Source organism: Suncus etruscus, chromosome 9, assembly GCF_024139225.1.
Source record: "Suncus etruscus isolate mSunEtr1 chromosome 9, mSunEtr1.pri.cur, whole genome shotgun sequence".
Taxonomy (NCBI): domain Eukaryota; kingdom Metazoa; phylum Chordata; class Mammalia; order Eulipotyphla; family Soricidae; genus Suncus; species Suncus etruscus.
This window is the reverse complement of record NC_064856.1, coordinates 104,930,859-104,957,219: the sequence shown is the minus strand read 5'-3', so window position 1 is coordinate 104,957,219 and position 26,361 is coordinate 104,930,859. Positions and strand designations below refer to the sequence as shown.

General features: G+C 54.3%; 1 protein-coding gene across 1 annotated transcript; it reads left to right on the top strand.

Annotated features, from left to right (window-relative positions):
- Positions 1-798: 798 nt before the first annotated feature.
- VWCE (von Willebrand factor C and EGF domains) lies at positions 799-23,726 on the top strand. The gene is made up of 20 exons (XM_049780861.1): positions 799-893; positions 4,057-4,151; positions 4,247-4,336; positions 4,804-4,929; positions 6,591-6,707; positions 7,835-7,951; positions 8,667-8,795; positions 10,624-11,024; positions 11,103-11,196; positions 14,302-14,384; positions 15,117-15,204; positions 16,550-16,635; positions 16,961-17,078; positions 17,900-17,985; positions 18,767-18,863; positions 19,300-19,382; positions 20,426-20,516; positions 20,612-20,694; positions 20,943-21,033; positions 23,092-23,726. Exons 1-20 carry the CDS (start codon positions 799-801, stop codon positions 23,649-23,651), a joined length of 2,730 nt encoding a protein of 909 aa, XP_049636818.1. The 3' UTR covers positions 23,652-23,726.
- The last annotated feature ends 2,635 nt before the right edge of the window (positions 23,727-26,361 follow it).

The following is a 26,361-nucleotide window of genomic DNA, read 5'->3' as shown; positions in this document are numbered from 1 at the left end:
CCCTGGCTTCCCCCCACTGCCACGTAACCTCCTGCCAGGTGCCCCAGGTTCTGGGATGGTTACACCAACGACCTCTTCCACATACTTTCTTAGCTCTAAGACAGGGGTACCCCAAGGCTAGTTGGTGCTTTCCATGAGAAAGAGAAAGTTTGGATGCAGACCTGTGGGCTTGCCTAGAACTGTGCCCAGAAGCCAAGTGACCCAGAGTCCCAGGGGCTGGATTTCCACATCTGGATTCCCACATCTGGATGAAACTGGATGAAACTGGCATCTTGGGCTCCACGGAGGCGAGCGATGATACCTAGACTTCGAATCTCAGGTGCTAGCCAGCCATGCTCCCCTCCAGGCCTTAACCCAATGTCCAAGGCCTCCCATTGCAGGAAGCCTACGACCCAACCCCAGTGGCTGTCGTTGTCGGTGTCGGTGCCGGTGTGGGCCCAGGGCAAAACCCCGCCCCCAGGGGTCCTTGATCTTTGCCCCAGCTTATTCCTCTGCACCTCCCCTAGAGGCTCTCGGCGGAGCGGGGTGCAGCCTTTTGTGCCTTGCGCTCGGAGGTGCTGGGAGGTGGAAGAGACCCCCTCACCCGTCCTGTCTAGGCCCCCAGCCCCTCCTTCCTCTTGGCGTCCGTCTCCTGCTCCCCTTCTTGGCTCGGCTTGCCAGCTCCAGGCTCGCTGGTTCGCTCCCTGGAGCGCCAGGAGGTGGGGCGACGGCCGGCAGCCCCCTCCTCCCCTGCGCGCCGGAGTGGGGAGCCCGGCGGAGAGAGTTGGGGACCCACCGCCGCCGCCGCCACCGTCCATCATGTGGGCTGGACTGTTCCTCGGGGCAGCCTGCGTCGTGCTCCTGCAGCCGGGGAGCCCGGCCCGAGGTTACCCCGCGAGGAAGCCGGTCGAGAGGTAAGCACCCCGCGCCCTGCGCCCCGCGCCCCGCGCCCTGCGCCTCTCTCCAAGCCCGGCTGCAGGAGCGCACCCGCCAGTTTGGGGGTCCCCTTTGGGCGCTGTCAGGGACAAAGAGAACAGAGGGTGCATCTGGCGGGAGATCTGCCTGTCTGCTCTGGCTGGGACCTCCCTGGGGGAGACCCTGGGGAATGGGGGGGAACCCAGTTGAGTCAGTCCCAGGGCGCAAACCTTGGATAAGGAAAATTGGGGACGTGCCTCCCAATCGATCCAAACAGTTCCAGGGCCTCCCCCAGCCGCGTTGGCCTCCCTGGGGGGCCCTAGCTGGGGTTTAAAGGGGTGTCTGGGTGTTCTGCAGGATGCAGACCTCAGAGGCAGCCCCCCAAAAGTCACCCCCGGGACTGTTTCCCTCTTGGAGAGGCCACCCTCCCTCTCCAAGGCTGCTGGGACAAGCGGCCACCGCCTCCCCGGAGCGTGTGCGTGATGCTCCGAGCGAGGGAACACGGTGTCAGCGGACGGCCTGGCCGGCGGCCACTGCCTGGGGGGCGCGCAGGGGGCGGCCGGCGGGGCCCTCCACGCCAGTTCCTGCGGCGTCTCGTCTCGGAGCCTTCCTGCCACCTGTCTGCCTCCTGGAGCGTCTTGGGGGGCGGCCGCCCCTTCTCCCCTCCTGCAGCCTGCGGGCGCCTCTTCCCGTCTGCCGCGTGGGGGGACCCTCTGTCTGCTTCGGAGCCCCTCGAAGGAGCAAGAGACGCACGCCTCCACCCTTCCTCCTCCTGCTCCCCAGAACCCCCCTTCTGTCTTGGCCTCAAATAGGGGGAAAAACTTCTCCCCGCTGCTGTTTGCTACGTGCCTGAGCGCATCGCCCCTACTAGAATTCTTACTTATAAACGCTGGTCAGCGACTCTCCCAACCTGTGCCCCACATTGGCTGCCGGGAGCCCTTCCGTTCTGGGGTGCTCTCTGAGCTGCCCGACCTCCAGCTCATTTCCAGTAGCTCCTGAGCTCCCCGTGTAGGAGTTTGGGGGGTCGAGGATGGGGGTCTGGAGAGGTGGCCCTGGTCTGTCACATTCATAAGCAATTCAAGGCAGGCTGGACTCTCCTGCCCCTTGTCACTGAACCCACAGCTTCCAGTCACCCCCAGTTCTCTTCCATGGCTGATGAGAAAGCTGACCCTTCAGGCAGTCTTGGGGCTACCCAAGGCCCAGTGCCCCTCCTGCTTGGCACTTGTCATACTGTGTGGTTGTCACTGCTTGTCTGCTCAGTGTCATTTAAAGGTGCTGACGAGACTTGTTGATGGCTGAAACGCCTTTCATTTGAGAAAAGGTGGGGGGTTGTTGACACTTGATGGCGCTCACTTGGTAGTGCTGTGGGGTTACTCTGATCAGTGCTCAGGGTTGCTCCTGGAGGTGCTGAGGAACCGACTGGTGGTTTTCCACATGCAAAGCCAGAGCCTTAGCCCTTGTCCTATCCCTCCAACCCACTGCCTGGCACCTGGCAGGTTCCCCTGGGGCTCTTTGCGGTCCCCACCATATTGAGGTCACCTTTGGATGCCGACTGCCTGCTGTGGCCACGAGCCCCTGACTTTCCACCTGCCTCTCCCTACACAGCATTTTCTAAACTGCACTGTACAAGCTCAGGTGCACTGTCCCCGAATGGCAGGCGACAATCAGTGAAATATGACTTTAACATTAACAAGTCAGACAGATAGTACAGGGGTTAAGGTGTTTACCCTGCAGGACCATTTGGATCCCAGCCCTGTCAAAAGGTTCGGAGCATAGAGTAAGTCCTGAGCGTGGCCCACCTAAGGTGGGTCACCTAAGGGTGACCCCCAAATAAACACACATAAAAATAATCCATTGCCCCCAGAAGCAGGGCCCAGGGTGTGGCGCAGGGACTTGTGAGCTTCTGATCTTGTGTTCAGATACATTCACCAGGTTTGATTCAGGCAGTTTTGCTACTCCAAATCCCTGGATGGGGGGGCCATTAATGCTTTCCAGCTGCTTCACAACCAGAAGCAACTGGAAAAGGTGTGTGGGATCAGGGCTGGGAAGTATGCCCCCTGGCGAGCAGGTTTAGGATCAGCGCCAGGATGCAGTTCCAGACTCATCCCCAGAGAACACCCCGTTGGTAGGTGAAAAGCCCAAACAAGGCAGACTACCTGTGGAGCCACCAGTGAGCACTTCGGCTGGGAGGGGTGCATGTGCGACCCCGGGGGGCTCACTACAACATCAGTAACAGCAGCGAGGGGGAGGTGGAGGGAGAGAGAATAAGGCGTGGGAAGGGAGATGGCCAGGCCTCTCTGGGAGGTACCTGGAAGGAGCTGAGCTGGGGGGAGTGAGTGAAGTGTCCAGGAAGGACCTCTAGGAGGTGACAGCCTATGCCCTGCCCTGTCACCACCTTCTGCTCCCACCTTATTCTTATTCTGGTCTTATTCTGCCTCAGGAGACCCACCCTCCCTCCTTTTATCTCTTTCCCTCCCTCCCTCCCTCCTTTTCTTCATGTTTCTCTCCTTCCTTTGCTCCTTCCTTCCCTTCCTCTATCCTTCCTTCCTCCTTCATTCCTTCATTTCTCTCTCCTTTTCTTCCTTTTCCCTCTTTTCCTCCCTCCCTCCTTCCTTCTTTCCTTCCTCTTTCCCTCCTTCTTTGCCTCTTTCCCTCCTTCCTTCTTTCCCTTCCTCCCTCCCACACCTTCTTTTCTTCCTTCCTTTCCCTTCCTTCCTTCTTTTCTTTCCTTTCCCTTCCTTCCTTCTTTTCTTCCTTCCTTTTCCTTCCTTCCTTCCTTCTTTCCTTCCTTCCTTCCTTTTCCTTCCTTCCTCCCTCCCTCCCTCCCTCCCTCCCTTCCCTTCCTACCTTCCTTCCTTCCTTCCTTCCTTCCTTCCTTCCTTCCTTCCTTCCTTCCTTCCTTCCTTCCTTCCTACCTTCCTTCCTTCCTTCCTTCCTTCCTTCCTTCCTTCCTTCCTTCCTTCCTTCCTTCCTTCCTTCCTTCCTACCTTCCTTCCTACCTTCCTTCCTCCTTCCTGCCAACATTGGTGAAGAGGGTCACAAGGTCAGGGCCTCTATGTCTTCAGCCTTTGCCTCTTGCTTCTCTGGAAACTTCCCATTGCTCTCTGCTGTCCTGTCCCTCTTCCCATTACAGACCTGGCCCGTCTCTCTTCCCTGTTGCAGACGTCGACTGGGCCCCCATGTCTGCCTCTCAGGGTTCGGGAGTGGCTGCTGCCCTGGATGGGCACCCTCCATGGGCAGTGGGCACTGCACTCTTCGTAAGTGCCAACCCTGGGTCTCCAGTATCCCCGGGGCTGGGTTGAGGGGTGTGTGGGGTTTCCAGTGTCGCTCTTCACTACTTGTTCCCTCTCAGCCCTCTGCTCCTTTGGCTGTGGGAATGGCATCTGCATTGCTCCCAACCTCTGCTCCTGCCAGCATGGAGAGCAAGGGGCCACCTGCCCAGGTAAGTGGATCACCAAGTGACACAGGGTTCTCCCCCAGGGTCCTGGCACCCTGTATTCACACCTGGCAATAAAGGTGCTTTTATCCCATCATATTTCTTTACGTGAACAGTTGGGCCACACCTAGCAGTTCTCAGGGCTTACTCCTGGCTCTGTTCTCAGGGGCCATTCTTGGTGGGATTTGGGGGACCAAGAGACTGAACCTGGCTCAGCCATGTGCAAAGCAAGTGTTTGTGCTACCATATGGGATGCCAGGGAGCAAACCTAGGTTGACTGCGTGCAAGACAAACCCTTTGCCGCGGTGCTATCACTCCAGCCCCTCACTTCTGTTTTATATGAGGCCCGGAAGAAGCTGAAGACTCACGCAGAAAGTTGAGCTAGACTGAATCCAACGGGCCCTGGGTGGGGGCTGGTGCCATAGATGAGGTGCTGCATGCGCACAAGCTCCCCTCTTTCCCCGTTCTAGAAGCCAATAGAGCTTGTGGGGAGTATGGCTGTGACCTTGCCTGCAACCATGGTGGCTGCCAGGAGGTGGCTAGAGTGTGTCCTGTGGGCTTCTCCATGACAGAGACAGCTGTGGGCATCAGATGTACAGGTGAGAAGCCGGTCCACTTTCAGGGGGCTCCAGTACTGCTATAGGTTATTTTTTTGGGGGGTGGAAGGAGGAGTCACACCTGGTAGTGCTCAAGGGTTACTCCTGGCTCAGCACTCAGGAATCACTCCTGGCAGGACTTGGGGGGACCATATGGGATGCTGGGGATCAAACTTTGGCCAGCAGCATACAAGGCAAACTCCTTCTCCGCTGTTCTATTGCTCCTGCCCTACTAGTCATGGTTCTTCTATGAGAAGAGATCCAAGGCCAGAGAAATAGCATTTACCTTGCGTGTGGCTAACCCAGGATGAACCCTGGTTCTGTTCCCAGCATCCCATATGGTTCCCCGAGCCTGCCAGGAGTGATTTCTGAGTGCAGAGCCAGGAATAACCCCTGAGTGCTGCTGGGTGTGATCCAAAAACCCCCTTAAAAGAAAAAGACCCCACAAGGCAGAAATAGAGTTCTCCCATCTAGCGTGACCCCCAAAAAGGGACTTTTCTCCAGTCAGCTACCTGGACAGAAATTTTAGGAGCTCTGTAGTCTGAACCCCCTCAGCTCTGTCCCCACGGAAAATAGTATCCACAGGCCAGGCTTTGGGAAGTTCCTGGGCTTCCCGGATCCCTCACCCCTGGGCCTCTGGGTCCCCTCAGCCTGTCTCTCATTCAGAGCACACTTGCCGTGGCCGGCCTTCCTGAGGTTCTGTGTGTCACCGGCCATCACCAGACCCTCATACTGTTATGGCTCTGAAGACAGTGGGTCCAGTGTGGGAAGGTTGGTGCTGCCTTAATCAGATGTGTTCTCAGCAGCCCTGTCCAGGATGGTGCCCTCTGGGATGCTTAGAAAACCTTGAAGGATTGTAATGAGCCTTTACGCCACCTCCCCTTGCTTTTTATGCTTGTTTGGTTGTTTGTTTGTTTTTGTTTTTTGGGTCACAACCGGCAGTGCTCAGGGGTTACTCCTGGCTCTGTGCTCAGAAGTTGTTCCAGGCAGGCTCGGGGGACCATATGGGATGCTGGGATTCGAACCACCATCCTTCTGCATGCAAAGCAAATTCCCTACCTCCATGCTATCTCTCCGGCTCATTTGTTTGTTTGTTTGTTTGTTTTTGAGGGGATACACCAAGGCTATTATTCCTGGCTCTGTGATTAGGGGTCATCCCAGTGGTGCTGAAGGCCCCAGAACCCAGGCCTGTCACATGTGATTCTGGCACCATTCAGAGGTGCAATGTAGCTCCAGGGGCAATTGAGGACTACCTGTTATTTTTGTTTTTCGGGCCACACCATTTGATGCTCAGTGGTTACTCCTGGCTAAGCGCTCAGAAATTGCCCCTGGCTTGGGGGGACCATATGGGACGCCGGGGGATCAAACCTCGGTCCTTCCTTGGCTAGCGCTTGCAAGGCAGACACCTTACCTCTAGCGCCACCTCTCCGGCCCCTGAGGGGTACCTTTTGTTTGTTCATTTAGAGAGGAGCTCTGTGGCTGACAAAAGGGAGTAGGCCCAGCAAGTTTGGGCATGGATGGTTTGGTGGGTGGGAGAGGAAGTGCCAGCCTCTAGGCCTCTCATTTCTGGGGGTTCCCTGTGACTTCTCATTATCTGATTCTGAGTAGACTTCCTCCCTGCACCCCATCCACATGCTCTGAGGGGTCTCTCTCTTTCTTTGCAGACATCGATGAATGTTTAAGTGCCTCTTGTGAGGGCCTCTGTGTGAACACGGAAGGTGGCTTTGTGTGTGAGTGCGGGCCAGGCATGCAGCTGTCTGCCAATCGCCACAGCTGCCAAGGTGAGGCTCTGAGGGGTGCCCATGTCACTCTGTGAGGGTACCCGCCGTCCCTGCTGAGAATTGCTGGACCCAGCCAATCTCTTCATTGCTCACTGCTTTTCAACCCCACCTCTGCCCTCTGAGAGACACTGTCCACACCCACACTTTCCTGAGGGGGGAAACTGAGGCAGGACCGGGGATTTCCAGGTGCATAGGCTCAAAGGCTCTATCTCAGAACTGAATGAGAAATCAGTTCCCTGAGGGGAGAGCTTGGGGTGGTGGACACAGAGATTACGGGTGCAGAATGAAGGGAGAGGATGCAGTCCTTCTTTCACTCATTCATTTGTTCTGCCTGCCACCAGCTAGGCTGGGGTCTGTCGCTACACTTGAAGCACATAAGCAGTCTATTCTCCAGTGGTCTGTGGGTATGGGGAGGGAAGTAACAAGGAGGTGAGGGATGTGCCACAGGAAAGCTGGGAACAGTGCCAGCTTTCCATATTTTCAGATAATGGTGGAAGAGGCTTTGAGAAAGGAGGTCTTGAGGTATAAGTAGGAGTTTTCTGGTCAAATGAGGCGAGAATCATTTCAGGCCTAGATATTATCACAAGGGGCCGGGCGGTGGCGCTAAAGGTAAGGTGCCTGCCTTGCCTGTGCTAGCTTTGGACGGACCGCGGTTCGATCCCCCGGTGTCCCATATGGTCCCCCAAGCCAGGAGCAACTTCTGAGCGCATAGCCAGGAGTAACCCCTGAGCGTTACTGGGTGTGGCCCAAAAAGCCAAAAAAAAAAAAAAAAAGATATTATCACATGAATAGGAGTTTCCAGCCAGATAAAGTAGATAGGCATTACAAGCAGACAGAAGAGCATAAGCAAAAGGGAGGCCTGTGAGAACTTGGTGCATTTGAGATGTGGTAAGAATAGAAGCCAGAGCCAAGATGAGGGACAGGGGAAAGAGGTGAAAAAGGCATAATGGGAGCCTTGCTGGGTGTTTTAAGCAGTGTGGTCTGAAAGCGATGGACTATGGGTTAGAGGCTGAGAAGGAGTAGGCTCAGTGCTGAGTGGAAAAGGTGTTCAGAGAGAGAGGAGAGGACCCCTTGGATCGCGGTGGTCCTTGTAGACTTGAGCTGCACCCTCATCTGTTCCCTTGTAGACACGGACGAATGCCTGGGGACCCCGTGCCAGCAGAGGTGCAAGAACAGCTTGGGTAGCTACAGATGCTCCTGTCGAACAGGCTTCCATCTCCATGGCAACCGCCACTCCTGCGTAGGTAAGGGCCGGACACCCTGATGGCTTGGTGCCCAGCAGGATTATGGACTGGGAGAGGCAAGGAGAGGATGGGGGATCCTTCATTCTTGAGTGCTTTCGAGCACTTGCTCCTCTGCTGAGAAGGCACCTGCCTTTGCTGGGTTTTTCTGGGTTTAGAGTGGCCCCTCCAGGGAGCCCCTGGCTGGGGCTTTGGCTGGTGATGTGTCCTTCATCCTGCTGCTTCTCTCATCCTTCTCCCAGATATACCCCAAGGATTCCTCTCTGCTCACCTATTTTCTTGGCTGCCTTTGCTCCCCTGGGTAAATAAAGCACGTTATGTCTTGGTTCCTCTGGCTTGGAAGGAGACCCCTGTTTTCTTAGCCATGACCAGTAATTTCCAGAAAGGGATTGGCATGACCTGCCTTGAGCTTGGCTCACAGTTGAAAGGTGAAGTCCCGTGGGCCTGCAAAAGACCTTGTTCTGGTGGTGTGAGGTCTGTGACCCGAGCCCAGATACAGGCCCCTTGTGACTTTTGTGATTTTGCTCACACCCATCAGACACATTATCTGGTGCAGTTTGGAGGACTTCCAAGAGGGATCCTCTCCTCCACATACACAGAGTCCTGGATGCAAAGTGTGGGGTGCAGGGCACAATCTGGCCTTTGGGCTAAGGGATAGGCGGGAGATGGACTTTGTAGATGCAACCAGACTGTGGGCAGCAGCAAGGCTCTTCTGCAGACGTGAATGAATGTCGGAGGCCGCTAGAGAGGAGAGTCTGCCATCATTCCTGCCAGAACACCGTGGGCAGCTTCCTGTGCACGTGCAGGCCTGGCTACAGGCTCCGGGCTGACCATGTGTCCTGCGAAGGTGAGTCACCTGCCATAGACATATAGACACATAGCTGGGTCGCTGGCCCAGCCTTCCCCAACTCAGTTCCTGTCCCTCTATTTCCAGGTCCCACCCTGCAAGTACAAGACCACGCCCACTAGACATCAGACCCCGCCCATTCCAGTGATAGCTCTGCCCTCCCACTCCAGGCCCTGCCCCAGGCCACGCCCACCTGGTTCCAGCCCCTCCCACCCCAGTGATATCTCCTAGGCCCTGCTCCAGGCCATGCCTTACAAGCAATAGGCCAAGCCCACTTGGTTCCAGCCCCTCCCACCACAGTGATGGCTCCACCCACCCACTACGCCCTGCTCCAGGCCACGCCTTACAAGTAACAGGCCACGCCCACCTGGTTCCAGCCCCTCCCACCACAGTGATAGCCCTACCCACCCACTCTAGGCCCTGCTCCAGGCCCTGCCTTACAAGTAATAAGCCACGCCCACCTGGTTCCAGTTCCTCCCACCACAGTGATGGCTCCACCCTCCTACCCCAGGCCACGCCCACCCAGTTCCATATTCCTCCATCCACAGTGACAGCTCTGCCCTCCCACCCAGGCCTTACCCCTGCCCTAGGCTCCACCCTACAAATACCAGGTTCTGCCCATCAGGTTTCAGGCTCTTCTCTCTCCTGTGAACTCTGCCCATCTGGCACCTTCTACTTCCTTCATTCAGTTCATCCATTTCTTTTTTTTGTTTGTTTGCTTTTTTGGGGGGGGTCACACCTGGCAGCGCTCAGGGGTTACCCTGGCTCTATGCTCAGAAATTGCTCCTGGCAGGCTCAGGGACCATATGGGATGCCGGGATTCGAACCACTGACCTTCCTTCCGCATACAAGGCAAACGCTTTACCTTCATGCTATCTCTCCAGCCCACAATTCATCCATTTCAACACCTTTCTCAATAGTTATTTCATTCATGTCTTCATCTATCTGTATGTCTTTCTTTTTCATTTCACCATTTTCCCCCAAGTGGTCAAAGGAAAAAGAACCTCCATAAAACAAATGCTGAAATATCAGGTGACTTAGGCTTCTGGGTGTCTTGCGTTCCAAGGAGCTGTGACAGCCCAGTCGTGCTTTGACACGGTGCCTGTGAACGTACGTGTAATGTCCTGTACAACACTGAAGGTGTTCATCTTCATCACGGCGAGTTTTCCATGCTGTAATCTCCAGGCGCCTTGGCACTTGGCATCTGGGCCCCGCCTGGCCCTCTGCCCCTCTTTCTCCATCTTTGACTCTCATCCGTCTTCTCTCAGCCACCTCTGCCTCCTTCTCTCCCCTTTGGTTTTTCAAACGCTTCTTCTTTCAGACTGGGCGGCAGTTGGTGGCTCTCTGCAGGCAAACGGCCTTTCCTGTGCTGAAGCGTTTATGTGTGTGTGAGTGTGAAATGCGTGAGTATATGAATGTGAGTGACTGTGAGACTGTTTGCATGTGTATGTATGTGCATGTGTGCAAGTGTGTGTGAGTGCCCTGTACGGTGTGGGACTGTGTGGATATGTGTATGTAGGATGGGGCACATCTTGGGCACTCTCTGTGGAGCAGCAGAGAACCTTGGACTGACTGTCGATCTCAAGCCTCAGCGCCTTTCCCAGGAAGCAGGGGCCTCACTCCACTCTGGTTGGGACAGGAACAAGGCGGACAGCGGAACAGACAGGAATGGGTAGCCCAGTGATCAGGTGTGCAAAAGATGGTGTTTCAGTGTCATTCTGATGAAGGTGGCCCTGAGATAGGCTGTGACTCTGGAATGGAGTGGGCCTGAGCCCCCAGTCTCACTCAGACCCAATCCCCTGCAGAGACCACTGTGCTCCCTTTCCAGCTTTCCCCAAGGCCATGCTGGCGCCCTCGGCTATCCTGCAGCCTCCAGAACAGTCACCTCCCATGTTGGTTCTGCTGGAGACAGGCCGACCTCCGCACTCCCCTGGACATAGCCCACCTTCAGGGGCACCTGGGCTTCCCGCTGGAGTCAGGACCACCCACCTGCCGTCTCCCACACATGCTCCACCAGCATCCTTGCTGTCCACCCCAGTGGCCTCCCCATCGGGGACCCGAATGCCAGCCTCACACCTCTCTGAGAAGGCGCTGCATCCCCCATCTTTGCCCGGGGGCCCTGCAGCCACATCACTGGCCCCAGCACCCTCTGTCTGCTGGCACCTGGGGACCATGTACGAGTCGGGGAGCCGCTGGACGCAGCCCGGGTGTTCCCAGTGCTGCTGCGAGGTGGGTGTGGGGGTCAGGGGACGCCTGGCCTGGTGTCTTGAACTTGGGGTGGCTGCAACTTCCTGCTTCTGCTTCTAGGATGGAAAGGTGGCCTGTGAGAAGGTGACATGTGACACTGCGTGTTCTCACCCGATTCCACCCCCAGATGAGGGCTGCTGCCCCTCCTGCACAGGTAGGTGTTGGACTGTGTCCCCCACGCCATTGGGCCTGCCCCTTCCTCTCCAACTGAGCCCTGCTCTAGCTGAAAGTCTGCTCTTTTTTTTTTTGTTGGTTTTTGGGCCACACCCGGCGTTGCTCAGGGGTTACTCCTGGCTGTCTGCTCAGAAATAGCTCCTGGCAGGCATGGGGGACCATATGGGACACCGGGATTTGAACCAACCACCTTTGGTCCTGGATCGGCTGCTTGCAAGGCAAACGCCACTGTGCTATCTCTCTGGGCCCTGAAAGTCTGTCTGCTCTTGAGGTCCTTGCATGCCCACTTCACTCCACCCCATTCCTTTTGGTTTGGGAGCACACTTGGCTTTGTGCTCAGAAATCACTCCTGGCAGGCTCGGGGGACCATATGGAATGCCGGGTATAGAACCCAGGTCTGTCCTGGGTCGTCTGCATGCAAGGCAAACACCCTACCACTGTGCTGTCGCTCTGGCTGCCTTAAAAATTTTTTAATCACCATGAATTACATACTTAGAAAGTTATTCATGATTGACTTTCAGGCATACAATGCCCCAACACCCCATCCCTTCACTGGTGTCACTTCCTCCACTTCTGTGTCCAACCTCCCCCTCCACCCCCCAGTCTGCCTCTAAAGCAGATGTTTTCCCCTCCCCATTGCCCTAAGGTCCTTTCCTCTGATTTATCCCCCTCCTCCACCCAGTGGCAGGCTTCCAGTTGAAGACCAGCTCTGCTCTTCCTTTCTGTTGCCTTTTGGACTTCGTTACCAAGTTTCTTTCTTTTCTTCTTTTTTTTTTTTTTTTTTTGGTTTTTGGGCCACACCCCCAGCAGTGCTCAGGGGTTACTACTGGCTCTGCACTCAGAAATCATCCCTGGCATGCTCAGGGGACCTTATAGGATTCTAGGAATCAAACCCGGGTCAGTTGTGTGGAAGGCTAATTCTCTACCCACTGTGCTATCATATCACTCCTGGGCCACAGTCAGTAGTAGAAATTACTCCTGACAATACTCAGGCATGACCAAGCTGAGTTTGATTCTTCCCCTGCCCCCCCCCACCACCCCGGCGGTGCTCAGGGGTTACTCCTGTCTGTCTGCTCAGAAATAGCTCCTGGCAGGCACGGGGGACCATATGGGACACCGGGATTTGAACCAACCACCTTTGGTCCTGGATCGGCTGCTTGCAAGGCAAACGCCGCTGTGCTATCTCTCCGGGCCCTGAGTTTGATTCTTGGCATCCCATATGTCCCCCGAGCCTGCCAGGGGTGATTTCTGAGCACAGAGCCAGGAGTAATCCCTGAGTACCGCTGGGTGTGACTCCCTACTCCAACAAAAAATATCCTCAGGGGCCCATATGGAATGCCGGGGATCAAATCTGTGTTGATCACATGCAAGGCAAATGCTCTCCCTGCTGTGCTCTGGCTCCACAAAGATTTTTTTTTTTGGTTTGTTTTTTTGTTTTTTTGATTTTTGGGCCACAGGCAGGCACGGGGGACCATATGGGACACCGGGATTCGAACCAACCACCTTTGGTCCTGGATCGGCTGCTTGCAAGGCAAACGCCACTATGCTATCTCTCCGGGCCCTCCACAAAGATATTTTATATTCCATTTCACTGGATATCCTATATCCACTTTCTTTTAGTAGTTGAGCCAAACCCAGCAGTGCTCAGGGCTTACTCCTGGCTGGCTCTGTACTCAAGAATCACTCCTGATGAGACTTAAGGAACTATAGAGTGCCTGGGATCCAACCCAGGTAGGCCACATGCAAGGTGAGAGTTCTACCCACTGCAATATCTTTTTGGCCTCAATCTCCAGCATCTCTTGGTCCCCTGAATCTGACCAGAGGTGTCCCCCACAGTCTGAGTAATCCCTGGCACCACAGGGCCTAAGCAGCATCATGTCCTTTGGCCATTGTATTGAGCCACTGGCCTGATTGGTCAATCACAGATGGGGTCTCTGGCCTCCTGACCTCAAGTTGGGAACACTCCACAACCCAAGGCAAAAGGAAAAAACAAACAAACAAACAAAAAACACTTTAGAATGCTCCAAAGGTATTCATCCAAAGGCCTTCGGGCCACTTATGACAATACTCAGTCCATTTTTGTGTCCCCTCCCCGCCGGAACAGTTCAATGGTTCTGCTAATGTGTCACCTGGGCCCAGTGGTGCTGGGGACTAGCAGGGATCCACTAAGCAGTGCTCAGGGGACACCAGACTCTGCTAGAGGTGGAATTTGACACCTAATACTTGCCAGGCATATGCCCTTTGAGAGATCTCCCTGTCCCCCCACGTGGGTTTCTTTCATTTTTTGGGTGCTTGTGTGGGAGAACATTGGAAGTTGGGTTACTTCTAACTCAGTTCTCCAGTGTCCTGAGGTGTTCTGGGGGCAGGAACCTGGGGCTCAAACCTGGGGCCCACCATGCAGCACAGGCACCCGGCCCTTTGGCTCACCTCCTTGGGCCCTGGTTGACTACCTTAGTGGCCACCGTGACACTGACTCATGGTTGCATGTCCTCCACATCCTGACCCTGCAGACAGTCGGGTCTTCCCTTTCCCAGGAAAGACAGTGGCAATCTGAGAGATTTGGGGACCCCATTCCAGACCCACAGCACCTCAAGGGCTTACCCGGTTTGCACCCAGCTCTGTGCTGCTAAATAGGTGTTGAGTTTCTGAGGCTGGATGGGAGGCCACTGACATGGTGGGTGGTTCTAGAGGGGTTTCCTAGACCCCACTTTGGTGTGTTCCCCTGACTTTCCATCCAGAATTGTGATAAAAGAAAGTTCCAGAAACGGGCTGGTGTGGTGGCGCTAGAGGTAAGGTGCTTGCCTTGCCTGCGCTAGCTTAGGAAGGACCTAGGTTCTATCCCCTGGTGTCCCATATGGTCCCCCAAGCCAGGAGCGACTTCTGAACGCATAGCCAGGAGTAACCCCTGAGTGTCACTGGGTGTGGCCCAAAAACCAAAAAAAATAAAAAAAAGTTCCAGAAACATGATGCCAGGGGGAAAAAAAATCACACAACCTCCAGTTTCCCCTTTGGTAATGCCTCTGTCTGTCTGTCTGTCTGTCTGTCTGTCTGTCTGTCTGTCTGTCCATCTGTCTATCTGTCCCAGGCTGTCTGCACAATGGCATCCTGCATTCCGAGGGGGAGGTGTTCTCTCCCCCCAATGAGAACTGCACACTCTGTGTCTGCCTGGTAAGCACTTCGGAATCCCCAAGTCTCCTGGGGGAACTTCTTGGCACTTGGGGTCCATTTCTGGACAGCAGAAGGGATGGGGCATCACCCTTAGGCCTCCCTCTGCCTGCTCCCAGGAACTGTTTTCTCTGCTGGCAAATGATTTGTCCATCATGAAGGCATTAGGTGGGAACCCGAGTTGGCCACATGTGAGGCAAGCGCCCTTTCCACTGTCTTACCACCCTGGCCTCATGAAATTCAATTATTTGAATCACCAGTGTAGTTACCTGGTTCAAAACTCACATGTGGGTGGGCTGCGGAGAGGGCTCTGAAGACGGAAGTGTGTGATTGGCATGCACAGAGCTCCCAAGTTCCACCCCTGCTCCCCGCTGTGTTCTCTGAGCACAACTGATCACGGTCCTTCTGAGACCCCACACCCAAGAACAATAAACAAAAGGAAACTCTGGTGCACAGGAAGAAGCTTTGGGTGGGGGTAACCATTGCACTTCCCAGCCTCCTCCCAGATCTTTGATGTGAGGAAGAGGGTTACCAGGAAGGCTGTCTGCTCTTCTCTCATCTAGGAATGAGGGGTGTTCTCAACCACACCCCAATAAACACCAAGAAGGGGTCCCTACAGACCGTCCTGGGGACAGTCTTGGGGTCTCTTTGAGAAATTGTAGTGGGGTCCAGGGAGAAATGACTGGTTCTCGCTAACCTGCAGCCCACTATTTGTACCCCTCCTCTCCTCTTTAGGCTGGAAACGTGTCCTGCATTTCCCCTGAGTGTCCTCCTGGTGCCTGCCAGCCCTCCCCTCCATCAGAATGCTGCCCATGTGCTCCAGGTCAGTGGGATCATGGAGGGACCTGGGGGGTTGCGTTTTTTTGAGGTGCTTTTTTTTGTTTATTGGTTTGATTTTTGGGCCGCAACAGTCAATGTTCAGGGGATACTTCTGGTTCTGCACTTAGGAATTATTCCTGGCAGTACTTGGGACTATATAGGATGCTGGGGATTGAACCTGGGTCAGCTGTGTGCAAAAGCAAATACTCTATCCACTTGCTGTGCTATCGTTCCAACACTCTGGGAGTTTCTTGAGAATGTTTAGGGGTATTTTTTTGTGGTTGTTTTGTTTTGTTTTATTGTTTTTGCTTTTTGAGCCACACCCAGTGACACTCAGGGGTACTCCTGGCTATGCGCTCAGAAATCACCCCTGGCTTGGGGAACCATATGGAATGCAAGGCGATCAAACTGTCCATCCTAGGTTAGTGCATGCAAGGCAAATGCCTTACTGCTTGAGCCATGCTCCGGCCCCATCTTGAGAATGTTTTGGAGGAGAGAGGAAGGAGGTTGGCTTTTGCTTCTGAAACCCGGTTCCAAGTGCCCACACGTCCAGTCCCTCTCGAGTACTATTATCAGAAGGACTGTGAGCCTCACCATGATCCTTGCTTGCTCTAACTCTTGCTGAGGTGGGGGTCTCCCCATGAGCGAGGTGGGCTTTCTTTTCTGGTGTACCCCCGCTCCCACTGGGAACATTTCTACCATCTTTGTGAGTGTCTGGGCACTTTCTTTTGTTTGTTTGTTTGTTTTTTGGGGTCACACCCGTCAGTACCTGGTAGTACTCAGGGGTTACTCCTGGCTCCACGCTCAGAAATCGCTCCTGGCATGCTTGAGGGACCATATGGGATGCCAGGATTCAAACCACCATCTGTCCTGGGTCTGTTGTGTGCAAGGCAAACACCCTACTGCTGTGCTATCTCTCAGGCCCAACTAATTAAACTTTAATTGATTAATTTTTTGGTTTGAGGGCCACATCCTGGTAATACTTAGGGCTTACTCTGTGCTCTGGGTTCATTCCTATTGGACTCTCCTGTGTGCTGGGATTGAACTCAGATGGGCCTCGTTGTAAGCAAGCACCTTACGCATTGTACTAGTGCTCTAGCCCTGGGGGCTTATCTTGACTCCATTGCGCAGATGGGAAATTGAGGCCTGAGTGCATAAGGGTCTGGGTCCAGGGCTTGAACCCAGAAAGCCTGCAGTGTCCTGCTGTAGTGTCCCCACCGCCATTTGTGACAGGGCTTCTGGACCACACAATAGCCCTTTTCACTTCTCAATCCCTGAGGCCCATCATGGACTTCCTACTCTCATGGGTCCAGCCGTGCACCCAACACCTTCTCCTTTTCCCTATGCAGTGCGGTGCTACTTCCATGGTCGGTGGTACGCGGATGGCGCCGTGTTCAGCGGGGGTGGTGACGAGTGCACCATCTGTGTGTGCCAGGTAGGGGCCAAGGGGAGACTGAGGCAGCCCAGGGTGGGGAATGGGCCCTGTTGTTGACCAGGCCTCCCCAAGTCTCCTCAAATCTCCTTCTCCAGCCCCATTGTGTTGTGGGGAGCAACACCAGCCCAGGTCCTCCTGCCAGGTGGGATGTTGGGGATTGAACCTGGGTCCATCTCTGATTGGCTACATGCAAGGCAAATGCCCTACCTGCTGTGTTATCACTTTGGCCCCCTTCCTGCCCTCTTTGGGGTGCTCTTGTTACTGTGAGAAGGATGGGGGCCACTGGGGTCTGTTTTGATGGGTCGACCCTGCTGCTGTCTTTTAGAAAGGGGAAGTAGAATGTTCCTTCACCCCCTGCCCCGAGCTGGACTGTCCCCGCCAGGACTGGAGGCTGGACCCAGGCCAGTGCTGTTTCACGTGCAGGGAACCCACACCAAAGGCAGGTGAGCTGTAGCCAGGGACACACACACACACACACACACACACACACACACACACACACACACACACACACACACACACACTTACTCCTGGCTATCTGCTCAGAAATAGCTCCTGGCAGGCACGGGGGACCATATGGGACACCGGGATTCAAACCAACCACCTTTGGTCCTGGATCGGCTGTTTGCAAGGCAAACGCCGCTGTGCTATCTCTCCGGGCCCTATGTTTAGTTTTGTTGTTTGTTTTTGGTTCACATCTAATGGTGCTCAGGGATTACTCCTGACTCTACACTCAGAAATCATCCCTGGCAAGCTTGGGGCACTATATGGGATGCCGGAGATCAAACCTGAGTTGGCCAGATGCAAGGCAAATGCCCTACCAACTGTGCTATCACTCCAGTCCCCAAAGTGAGTAGTTTCTGGATAGAGTGATAGTATAGTCAGGGGTAGGATGCTTGCCTTGCATGTGGCCAGCCCAGCTTTGGTTCCAGCATGCCATACGGTCTCCCAAGCATCACCACGAAGGATCCCTAAATGCAGAGCCAGGAATAAGCCCTGGGAATCACTGGCCGTGATTACTGATTCCAAAACAAAACAGCAACAAAAATTAAAGTGAATGATCTAATGGTCTGTGTTTGTGTGCCTGTATGGCTGTGAGAGAAGTGTGTGTGTGTGTGTGTGTGTGTGTGTGTGTGTGTGTGTGTGTGTGTGTGAGGGTGAAATCTTGGAGGAAGGCGTAGTCAGACAGTGAGCAATTCTGTGCGTGGTCCCAGGCCTGGCAGCCGTCACCTTCAGCCCCAACCCTTGCCCCTCCCTCCACCAGGCTGCTCTCTGGACGACAACGGGGTGGAGTTTCCGGTGGGACAGATCTGGTCTCCGGGTGACCCCTGTGAGTTATGCATCTGCCAGGTGATTGACAACCTGCGCTCCTTCAGCTACTTCCCCATCCTCTCTCCCCAGCCCTGCACAGGAGCAGGGCCACCTGGGGGCTCCATCCTTCCACCTGCCTATGGGATTCTGAGGGCTCTTGACCAACCCCAGGTTGGTGACCCCTAATCAAGGGAGCACCCCCATCAGAGTGGCAGGGGACAGAGGGAAAACGCCCAGATCAAGGACCTGGGTGTCATTCCAGCCTGCTTGAGCTCTACAGGAGATCGAGGACCCTTAGAATTTAGCACCTCCATTTATCTCCCTTATTTCCTGGTGTTTTGAGCTTTAATTCTCAAAAGAATTAAGTGGCTCACACCAGCTATGCCTGGCCTCACACTCACACCACCCCCATTGAACTCTAAATCTGCATTTTTACTGCCTGGGACCCATGTCGGGTGGGCTTTGGGGGGCAGAGCTCCAGAAGCACCTATTGGAAAGTGACTCAGAAGCTTTGGGGTGAAAGACCCCGGGGAGGAGCATTTCCCAGGATCCCTAGGGGTTTGTTGTGGGCTGCTTGTCTGAGAAATGTAGATATAGAGAAATGGGCACCCCACACCTAGTTATACCCCTTCTCTCAGTTGTGGGAGGACTCTCTGGAAGGCTGACACCCCCTACACCCCCTCTTCCAAATGACTGATGCCTTTGGCCATGACCTGCCAGCCATGTCTGCGCTGTATCACAGCACCCTCAGTCCAGCGCTGGTCAGTCTCAACCCCTCATTTTTGGGGGGCTGGCGGGGTGAAGCGCATCTTTCCTTCAGGCAGATGGTTCTGTGAGCTGCAAGAGGACAGAGTGCTTGGACTCCTGCCCACACCCCATCCGGATCCCTGGACAGTGCTGTCCGGACTGCTCAGCAGGTAGTTCTCTGCCCAGAAGACCTGCTCAGGCACCCCCACTCCCACCTTGTCTCTAGGTTCATGCTGCAGGGCTTCCCCATGGTGCATCTCAGGATATGCTTAGGGGAGGAAACAAGCTCCTGGCCTGGTCTGGATGCTGAAAGACATGGAGAGTCTTAGAGTGCGGTGACAGGCAGGGGACAGGAAAGGACTAGAAGAGACAGAGAAGTAGCAACTGGGCTACTGGTTCCCTGCTTGGTCAGATCTCCAGGGATATCGGGTCCCCACAATAATGGGGAGCCCCATCCTTAGCTTAGGGCCTCTTACATGCTAGGTATGAATCTAGTTGGGGTGTATGGGTGCCCCTCCTGCAAGCATGCCCCAAGATTGGGTGGTGGATGCTACGCAGAATAGCCTTGGTCCTGCCCACCAAAGGTGACGGGCGCTGCCCTCGCAGGCTGTACCTATGCGGGCAGAGTCTTCTATAACAATGAGACCTTCCCCTCAGCGCTGGACCCGTGTCTCAGCTGCATCTGCCTGGTATGGAAATCCCCCCAACTCCCCTACCCCCCACCCCCAGTTGCAGGTTGCAGAGACAAACCCAGCTCCCAGGACAGAAATCCCCACCCTGAAGGTCATACTGCGCTCTCTCCAACTTGGCCAGGGTGGACCTTTATCTGGACCAAAGGATTTTGTTGGTTTGTATTTTGGGTCATACCTGATAGTGCTCCCAGTGATCCTTGGGCAAAGGGGTGGGGGAACAAGTTGCTGGGACTCAAAACCAAGGTTTGAGCCACCTCTCAGCCTTAGAGAGTTTTTTTTTTTTTTTTTTTTTTTTTTCTGGTTTTGGGGCCACATCAGGTTGTGCTCAGAAGTTACTTCTGGTTCTGCCTTCAGAACATGCCCCTGGCAGGCTTGGGGATCATATGGGATACAGGGGATCGAACCTGGATTCGTCCCATTTCAGCTGCATGCAAGGCAAACACCCTACTGCTGTGCTATCACTCCAGCTCCTTTAGAGAGTTATTGTTGTTTTTTGTTTGTTTGATTTTTGAGTCACACCCAAAAAACACCTGGCAGCGCTCAGGGGTTACTCCTGGCTCTATGCTCAGAAATCACTCCTGGCAGGCTCAGGAGACCATATAGGATGTCGGGATTCGAACCTCCGTCCTTCTGCATGCAAGGCCAACACTTTACCTCCATGCTATCTCTCCAGCCCCAAGTTATTGTTATTTTATTTATTTTGGTTGTAGTTGTGTTGGGTCCATAATCAGCAAAACTCCTGGTTCTGTGCTCAGAAATTACTCCTGGCAGTGCTGGAGTGTTTTCTTTCTCTCTATTTTGAGGTTCCTTTCCCATGGGTGTGTGGATTTGTTTTCCTACTGATTGATGGACCCTAGGCATGAGCTTGGGTCCTTGTAGAGCTTGTGTCTTAATAGATAAACAGAATAACTGCTATCTTTAGGCCTCCCTCCCTGCCCCCACCCCAACGTCTTCCCACTTGTGACCTGAGAAACCCTTGAATGCTGTGAGGTGCTCAGGCAGTTCTAAGGGCCTTGCTTAGGGTTTTTCGTGGCCTACAGCTAGGCTCTGTTGCCTGCTCACACGTGGACTGTCCCATCAGCTGTACGTACCCCTTCCACCCGGATGGTGCTTGCTGCCCCGTGTGCCTAGGTGAGTGGGACATGGGACCGCCGGCAGCCCCCTCACTCCAGCAGAGGCGTCTGTTGTGGCCTTGACACTCATGGCCATGGCTTCTGCCCCTGCAGACTGCAACTACGAGGGACGGAAGGTGGCCAACGGGCAGGTGTTCTCGTCAGATGATGAGCCCTGCACCCAGTGCACGTGCCAGGTGGGCTGCGCCTGGGAGCCAGCAGGGACACTCGGAGCCACTTAGCCAGAGTGCGGCCATCTTTGTGCCTGGAGAAACATGAAAGGGATGCACCCTTTCACATGGTGGCTCTTTTGCCCCCGAGACCCAGGCTCTGTGGCCTTAGTCCTGGGTCCCCCTGCCCGGTTTCTGCTGCAGGGGTCGTTGGAGGTGCTGTTCCTGCAGGCAAGTGCTGGGGCTTCCTTATCCGTGTCCTTCTGCTTTCCTAGCTGGGAGAGGTGAGCTGTGAGAGGGTCCCCTGCCTGCAGGCCTGCTCGGACCCTGCTGCACCCCCTGGGGACTGCTGCTCCTCCTGTCCAGGTAGGCTCCTGGGTCTTGGGAGATCCCCACAGCCTGCTTCTGCTTTGCTCCTTTTCTTGGAGATAGGGACCTGATAGAGGTCCTTCCTTCCTTCCTTCCTTCCTTCCTTCCTTCCTTCCTTCCTTCCTTCCTTCCTTCCTTCCTTCCTTCCTTCCTTCCTTCCTTCCTTCCTTCCTTCCTTCCTTCCTTATGTCCTTCCTTCTCTCCCTTCCTTCCTTCCTTATTTCCTTCCTTCTCTCCTTCCTTCTTTCCTTATTTCCTTCCTTCTCTCCCTTCCTTCCTTCCTTATTTCCTTCCTTCTCTCCTTCCTTCCTTCCTTCCTTCCTTCCTTCCTTCCTTCCTTCCTTCCTTCCTTCCTTATTTTCTTCCTTCTCTCCTTCCTTCCTTCTCTCCTTCCTTCCTTCCTTCCTTCCTTCCTTCCTTCTCTCCTTCCTTCTCTCCTTCCTTCCTTCCTTCCTTCCTTCCTTCCTTCCTTCCTTCCTTATTTCCTTCCTTCTCTCCTTCCTTCTCTCCTTCCTTCCTTCTCTCCTTCCTTCTCTCCTTCCTTCCTTCCTTCCTTCTCTCCTTCCTTCTCTCCTTCCTTCCTTCCTTCCTTCCTTCCTTCCTTCCTTCCTTCCTTCCTTCCTTCCTTCCTTCCTTCCTTCCTTCCTTCCTTCCTTCCTTCCTTCCTTCTCTCCTTCCTTCCTTCCTTCCTTCCTTCCTTCCTTCCTTCCTTCCTTCCTTCCTTCCTTCCTTCCTTCCTTCCTTCCTTCCTTCCTTCCTTCCTTCCTTCCTTCCTTCCTTCCTTCCTTCCTTCCTTCCTTCCTTCCTTCCTTCTGCCATACTCTGTGGTTTTGGGGGATACTCCTGGCACTGTGCTCAGGGGACTGGGCTGTGCTGGTGATGGGTCTTCAGACTCTGACATGCAGCGCATCTGCTGCAACCCTCCGAGCATTTCCCCCTGGCATCTGTTTCTGGAGCAAACTGGCCTCACTCTGCTCACTTCTTTCTCACCAGAGCTTGCTTTGAGGAAAGAATGTTTTGTATTGTAGAGTCTAAGAATTGTTTCTTCTTTTTTTTATTACAAAAATATGCAGTCCCTTATAGGTGAGACAGTCCCCATTCTTCTAATCTCACAGGCAGAGCACACAAGTCACTCTTGTGTGGCTGTCCGATGTGATTATTTTTTCCTTGGGGGACTGTGTGCTTGGGAACTAAGGGTTAAGCAGAACCCAGAACTGCTGGTTGGGCTACAACTTTGGTCACCACAGTAGTGATCAGGGTCCTTCAGAGCTGCACCAGGTGGTGGAGACCATGTAATTTCAGGGCTCTAATGGGGTCAACTGAATGCAAAATCTGCAATTGATCCCATATATTATTTTCCTGGTCCCTGTTCTGGTTCAATTCTGAACTGGGACCACCTGAGTCTTTATGGGTAAAGACATACCTGCTCCCTTCATGCCTTGCTCCTTTGGGGTTTGTCTGCATCTGCCTGATATATTTTTGGTGTGTGTGTGTGTGTGTGTGTGTGTGTGTGTGTGTTTGTGTGTGTTTGGGTCACAACCAGGATGCTCAGGGCTTCTTCCTGGCTCTATACCCAGGAATCACTACTGCCAGGCTCAGGGGACCATACTGGGTGCTGGGGATTGAACCTGGACCTGCTGCATTCATGACAGGTGTCCTCCCCTCTGTCCTATGGCACTGGCCGAAGCATTTGTCTGCTTTTTCCCTTGTCTCCAGCTGCTCGGGGTCCTCCTGGTTTCTTCCCAACCCTGTGACTGGCTTGGCTGCTGTCAGCGGTTATCCATTAGCCACACTGATAATCCCCTGAGCACCAGTTTGTTTTCCATCCAGGCTGTGGCTGGGCCCCGTGCTAGGTGGTGGGTCTTGTGGTGGGGAAATGTTCTCACAGGTTGCAGGGAGCAGAGCCCCTGTCCTGGTCTCCCCAGAAGCCACTTCACCTCTTTACTGTCTACAATGACTCTGGAAAACTTACAGGGTTCCCCTCCACACAGTGGCTGCTCCCTGCACCACATGCACCCTTGGGGAGCCTTTGCACCTCATTTTCCTTCTCCCCAGATGCCTTGTTTCTTCTGTCCCCTCCTGAAGACGCGGCATTTGACAAAGGTGCCCGGACTCCCCGTGAAGATCCTGAGCCCTCACAGAACTGCAGTTCTTGCTCTGGTCCCCCAGCAGAGCTGCCCCCAAGGTCAGCACCTCAGCTGCTCCACCTCCTCTTCAGAGCAAACTTGTCTCATGGGCAGACACCACCCAGCAGCCTCCCATGGAAGGCAGAGATTACATTCTCAGGGGGGCCTAGGACCTCGAAGCCTCCTCAGCCATCATCAGAAGCCACCACTCTACTTCCGGCTGCACTGGGGACTCTGGGGCCACATCCTCCCTCTCATGGGGAGCCCCCCGACACAGCCGCCACAGTGTGGACACTGACCCAACCTCCCTCCACGCTGACTGGCACTGCAGCTCTTTCCTCCACAGCCCCCAGGCCCTCACAGACCCTCCGCAGCCTTCTCAGGCCGCCCAGATTCTCCCCCACAACTTCCGGACCCCCTGCAGATCTGGCCAGGCCCACAACAGGGACCCCAAAAGATGAGGAGGAAGTGGAGAGGCCCACCAAGTAATCAGGGTATGGAGGGGCACCCCACACTGACAGCTCTGCTGGCAGAGGCTGAGGTCCCCAGGCCACTCCCCTGGGGGTCCCCACACATAACTTGGTTCTCAAGAAGCATCTGGAATGTTCCACGAGACCTTGAGCCACTGGTGGCTCCATCAGCGCCCTCCCTGGATGTGTGTTCAGCTTCTCTGAGACTGGGGGGCTCAGAAGGTACAAGGGGTGCACCATGCCTGCTCCTCCCAGAGTCCCCATTAAAGGTTGTCTCAGCTTCTCAGGCTGCTGGCTGCTCTGCTCTTCGGGAAGGTGGGAACACATAGGCAGTGAGTCTATATCCCAGCTGGAACCTCTGCTTGGAGGGAGAAGGAAGGAGGAGCAGGAGGTAGCCCTGGGCATGCGCAATGACTACATGAGGGAGGGGTCAGGTGGGTCCCCCATGGCTCAGGCTCAGAGGCTGGGGGTGCTGCAGCTGACCTGAGGGTGTGTGTGTGGCTCAGTGGTAGGGCACCGGCTTGCAGGTGTGAAGTAACTACTGGACACAGAGACACACAGACAGACACAGAGATACACAGACACAAGACAAACATATATACAGATATGTATACACAGACACACAATGATAGACAGATATACACACAGACTATATGTACAGACACACAAAGAGATAGACACAAAGTAAACACAGACATAGATATGCAGACACAGATACATAAAGATAAAGATGTACAGGCAAACACACAGACACAGAAACAGAGACACACAGACATAGATGCACAGACAGACATGGAGACATGGATACCCTGAGACACATATAAAGACAAACAGACATGTAAAGACATAGACACAGAGACACAGTAATAGACACACAGACACACTGAGTCACACAAACACACACAAGACACAGAAACATATACCCAGGGCTGGAAAGATAGCACAGCAGTAGGGCTTTTGCCTTGCACATGGCTGACCCGGAATGGACCCGAGTTCGATTCCCAGCATCCCATATGGTCCCTTGAGTCTGCCAGGAGTGATTTCTGAGTGCTGCTGGATGTGCTCCCCCCCCAAAAAAAAGAAACATATACCCAAACTCACACCCAGATGCACACAGGCATGAGGGCAGGACTTTGGGGCTTAGTTGATGGTGGTTTCCTCAGGCCAGCCCTTTGGCCAAGGTGGTTCCTAAAGTCAGACTCCAGGCATTCAGTTTGCAGGAGGGTCTCAGCAGAGCAGCCCATGGAGAGGGAGGGGCTCGTGCTATGCTGATGGGCATTGAGGTGAGGTGGGAGCCCCAGGTCATCACCAACCTACCTGCTGTCACCTTGAGTCTCTTGCAGATGATGATGATGACGATTTTTGGGCCACTCCCAGCATGTTTCAGGAATAACTCCTGATATGCTCAGGAAACCATACAAGATGGCATCGATTGAACCCAGGTCTGCAGCCTGCCTGCCAAGCAAACACCCCCCCCCCCCCGTACTATCTCTCCAGCCCTGGTTGTTGTTGTTGTTTGTCCCCACCCTGTTGTTGTTTTTAATTATTTCTGGTTCCACACCCGGCAATGCTCAGGGTTTCACCCAGTAGCACTCAGGGCTGTATGTGCTGCTAGGGGTCAAACTGTCAAAGAGGGCCCCGTGTGAGAGCTGGGATCCAGGTGTTAGCACCTCAACATGACAAGGGAGCGTGAACAGAGTGTAGGGATGGGGCGTGGGGAAAGTGTGGGAAGGGGTGGAAGGACAGTGCCAGTGATGGGGACTCATAAAGGGCTTTAAGATGGGGAGAGGTGTGATCACGTTTATGTTTCCAAAATTCTCTCAGCCCTGGAGCATGAGCTTAAGAGGGTTCGAGTGAGTCTGGGAGGCCTGGGGCATTGGCTGGCGTGGGGAGCTCAACCACCTGGAAGCAGCAGCATCTGTGAAATAGATGGGACCTCATCTAATAGGCACCATAGGCACTAGTATTTATGGCCACTCAAACACGGCGTGTCACTGCCCTACATCATACATGCATAGAAACATGCCCACATGCATGTTCAGGTGTGTATGCACAGTGCATATTTCTCAACTGCCCTCAGAACCTGGAAAGGACCCTGCCTTGTGCACCTCCAAGAACGGTTTCACAGGGCACCTGTACTGCTTAATTGGGAAAATTTATTCTCCGTGGGAACTTGGGGTTCCCCAGGGTACCCCAAAAGGAACAGGTGTCCTCTGATTCCCAGTGGGATAGCCCAGCCCCTTCATCCAGCTGGCTGGAAAAGGAAAAACTCCTGACATGCTCCATGTGATGGGGGTGAGGAGAATGATGTGGCAAGAGAGGGTTTGGGCACCCTGTCTGGGTACCCCTATACGCCAAAGACATGCCCTCTGCAGGAGTCCAGCTGTTGGAAAGGCAGGAGCTAGTGGACATTCAGGTGAAATAGGGATGGGGTTGGAGTCATAGTACAGGGGAGGGCGTTTGCCTTGCTTGCAACCGACTGGGGTTCAATCCCTGACATCCCATATGGTCCCCAGAGCCTTGCCCAGAGGAATTCTTGAGTTCAAAGACAGGAAAAGCCCTTATAAATCACCCGGATATGGCCCCCCAAACCAACTAACAAACAAAAAGGTGGGACTGGAGTTCCATAGTGTTTATGGGGAGCACAGGACTGAGGTAGAGTGACTGAGGAGAGAGACTGAACTCATTGGATGCCCTGTGAAGTAAGACTTAATTCAGCCTATGAGGGG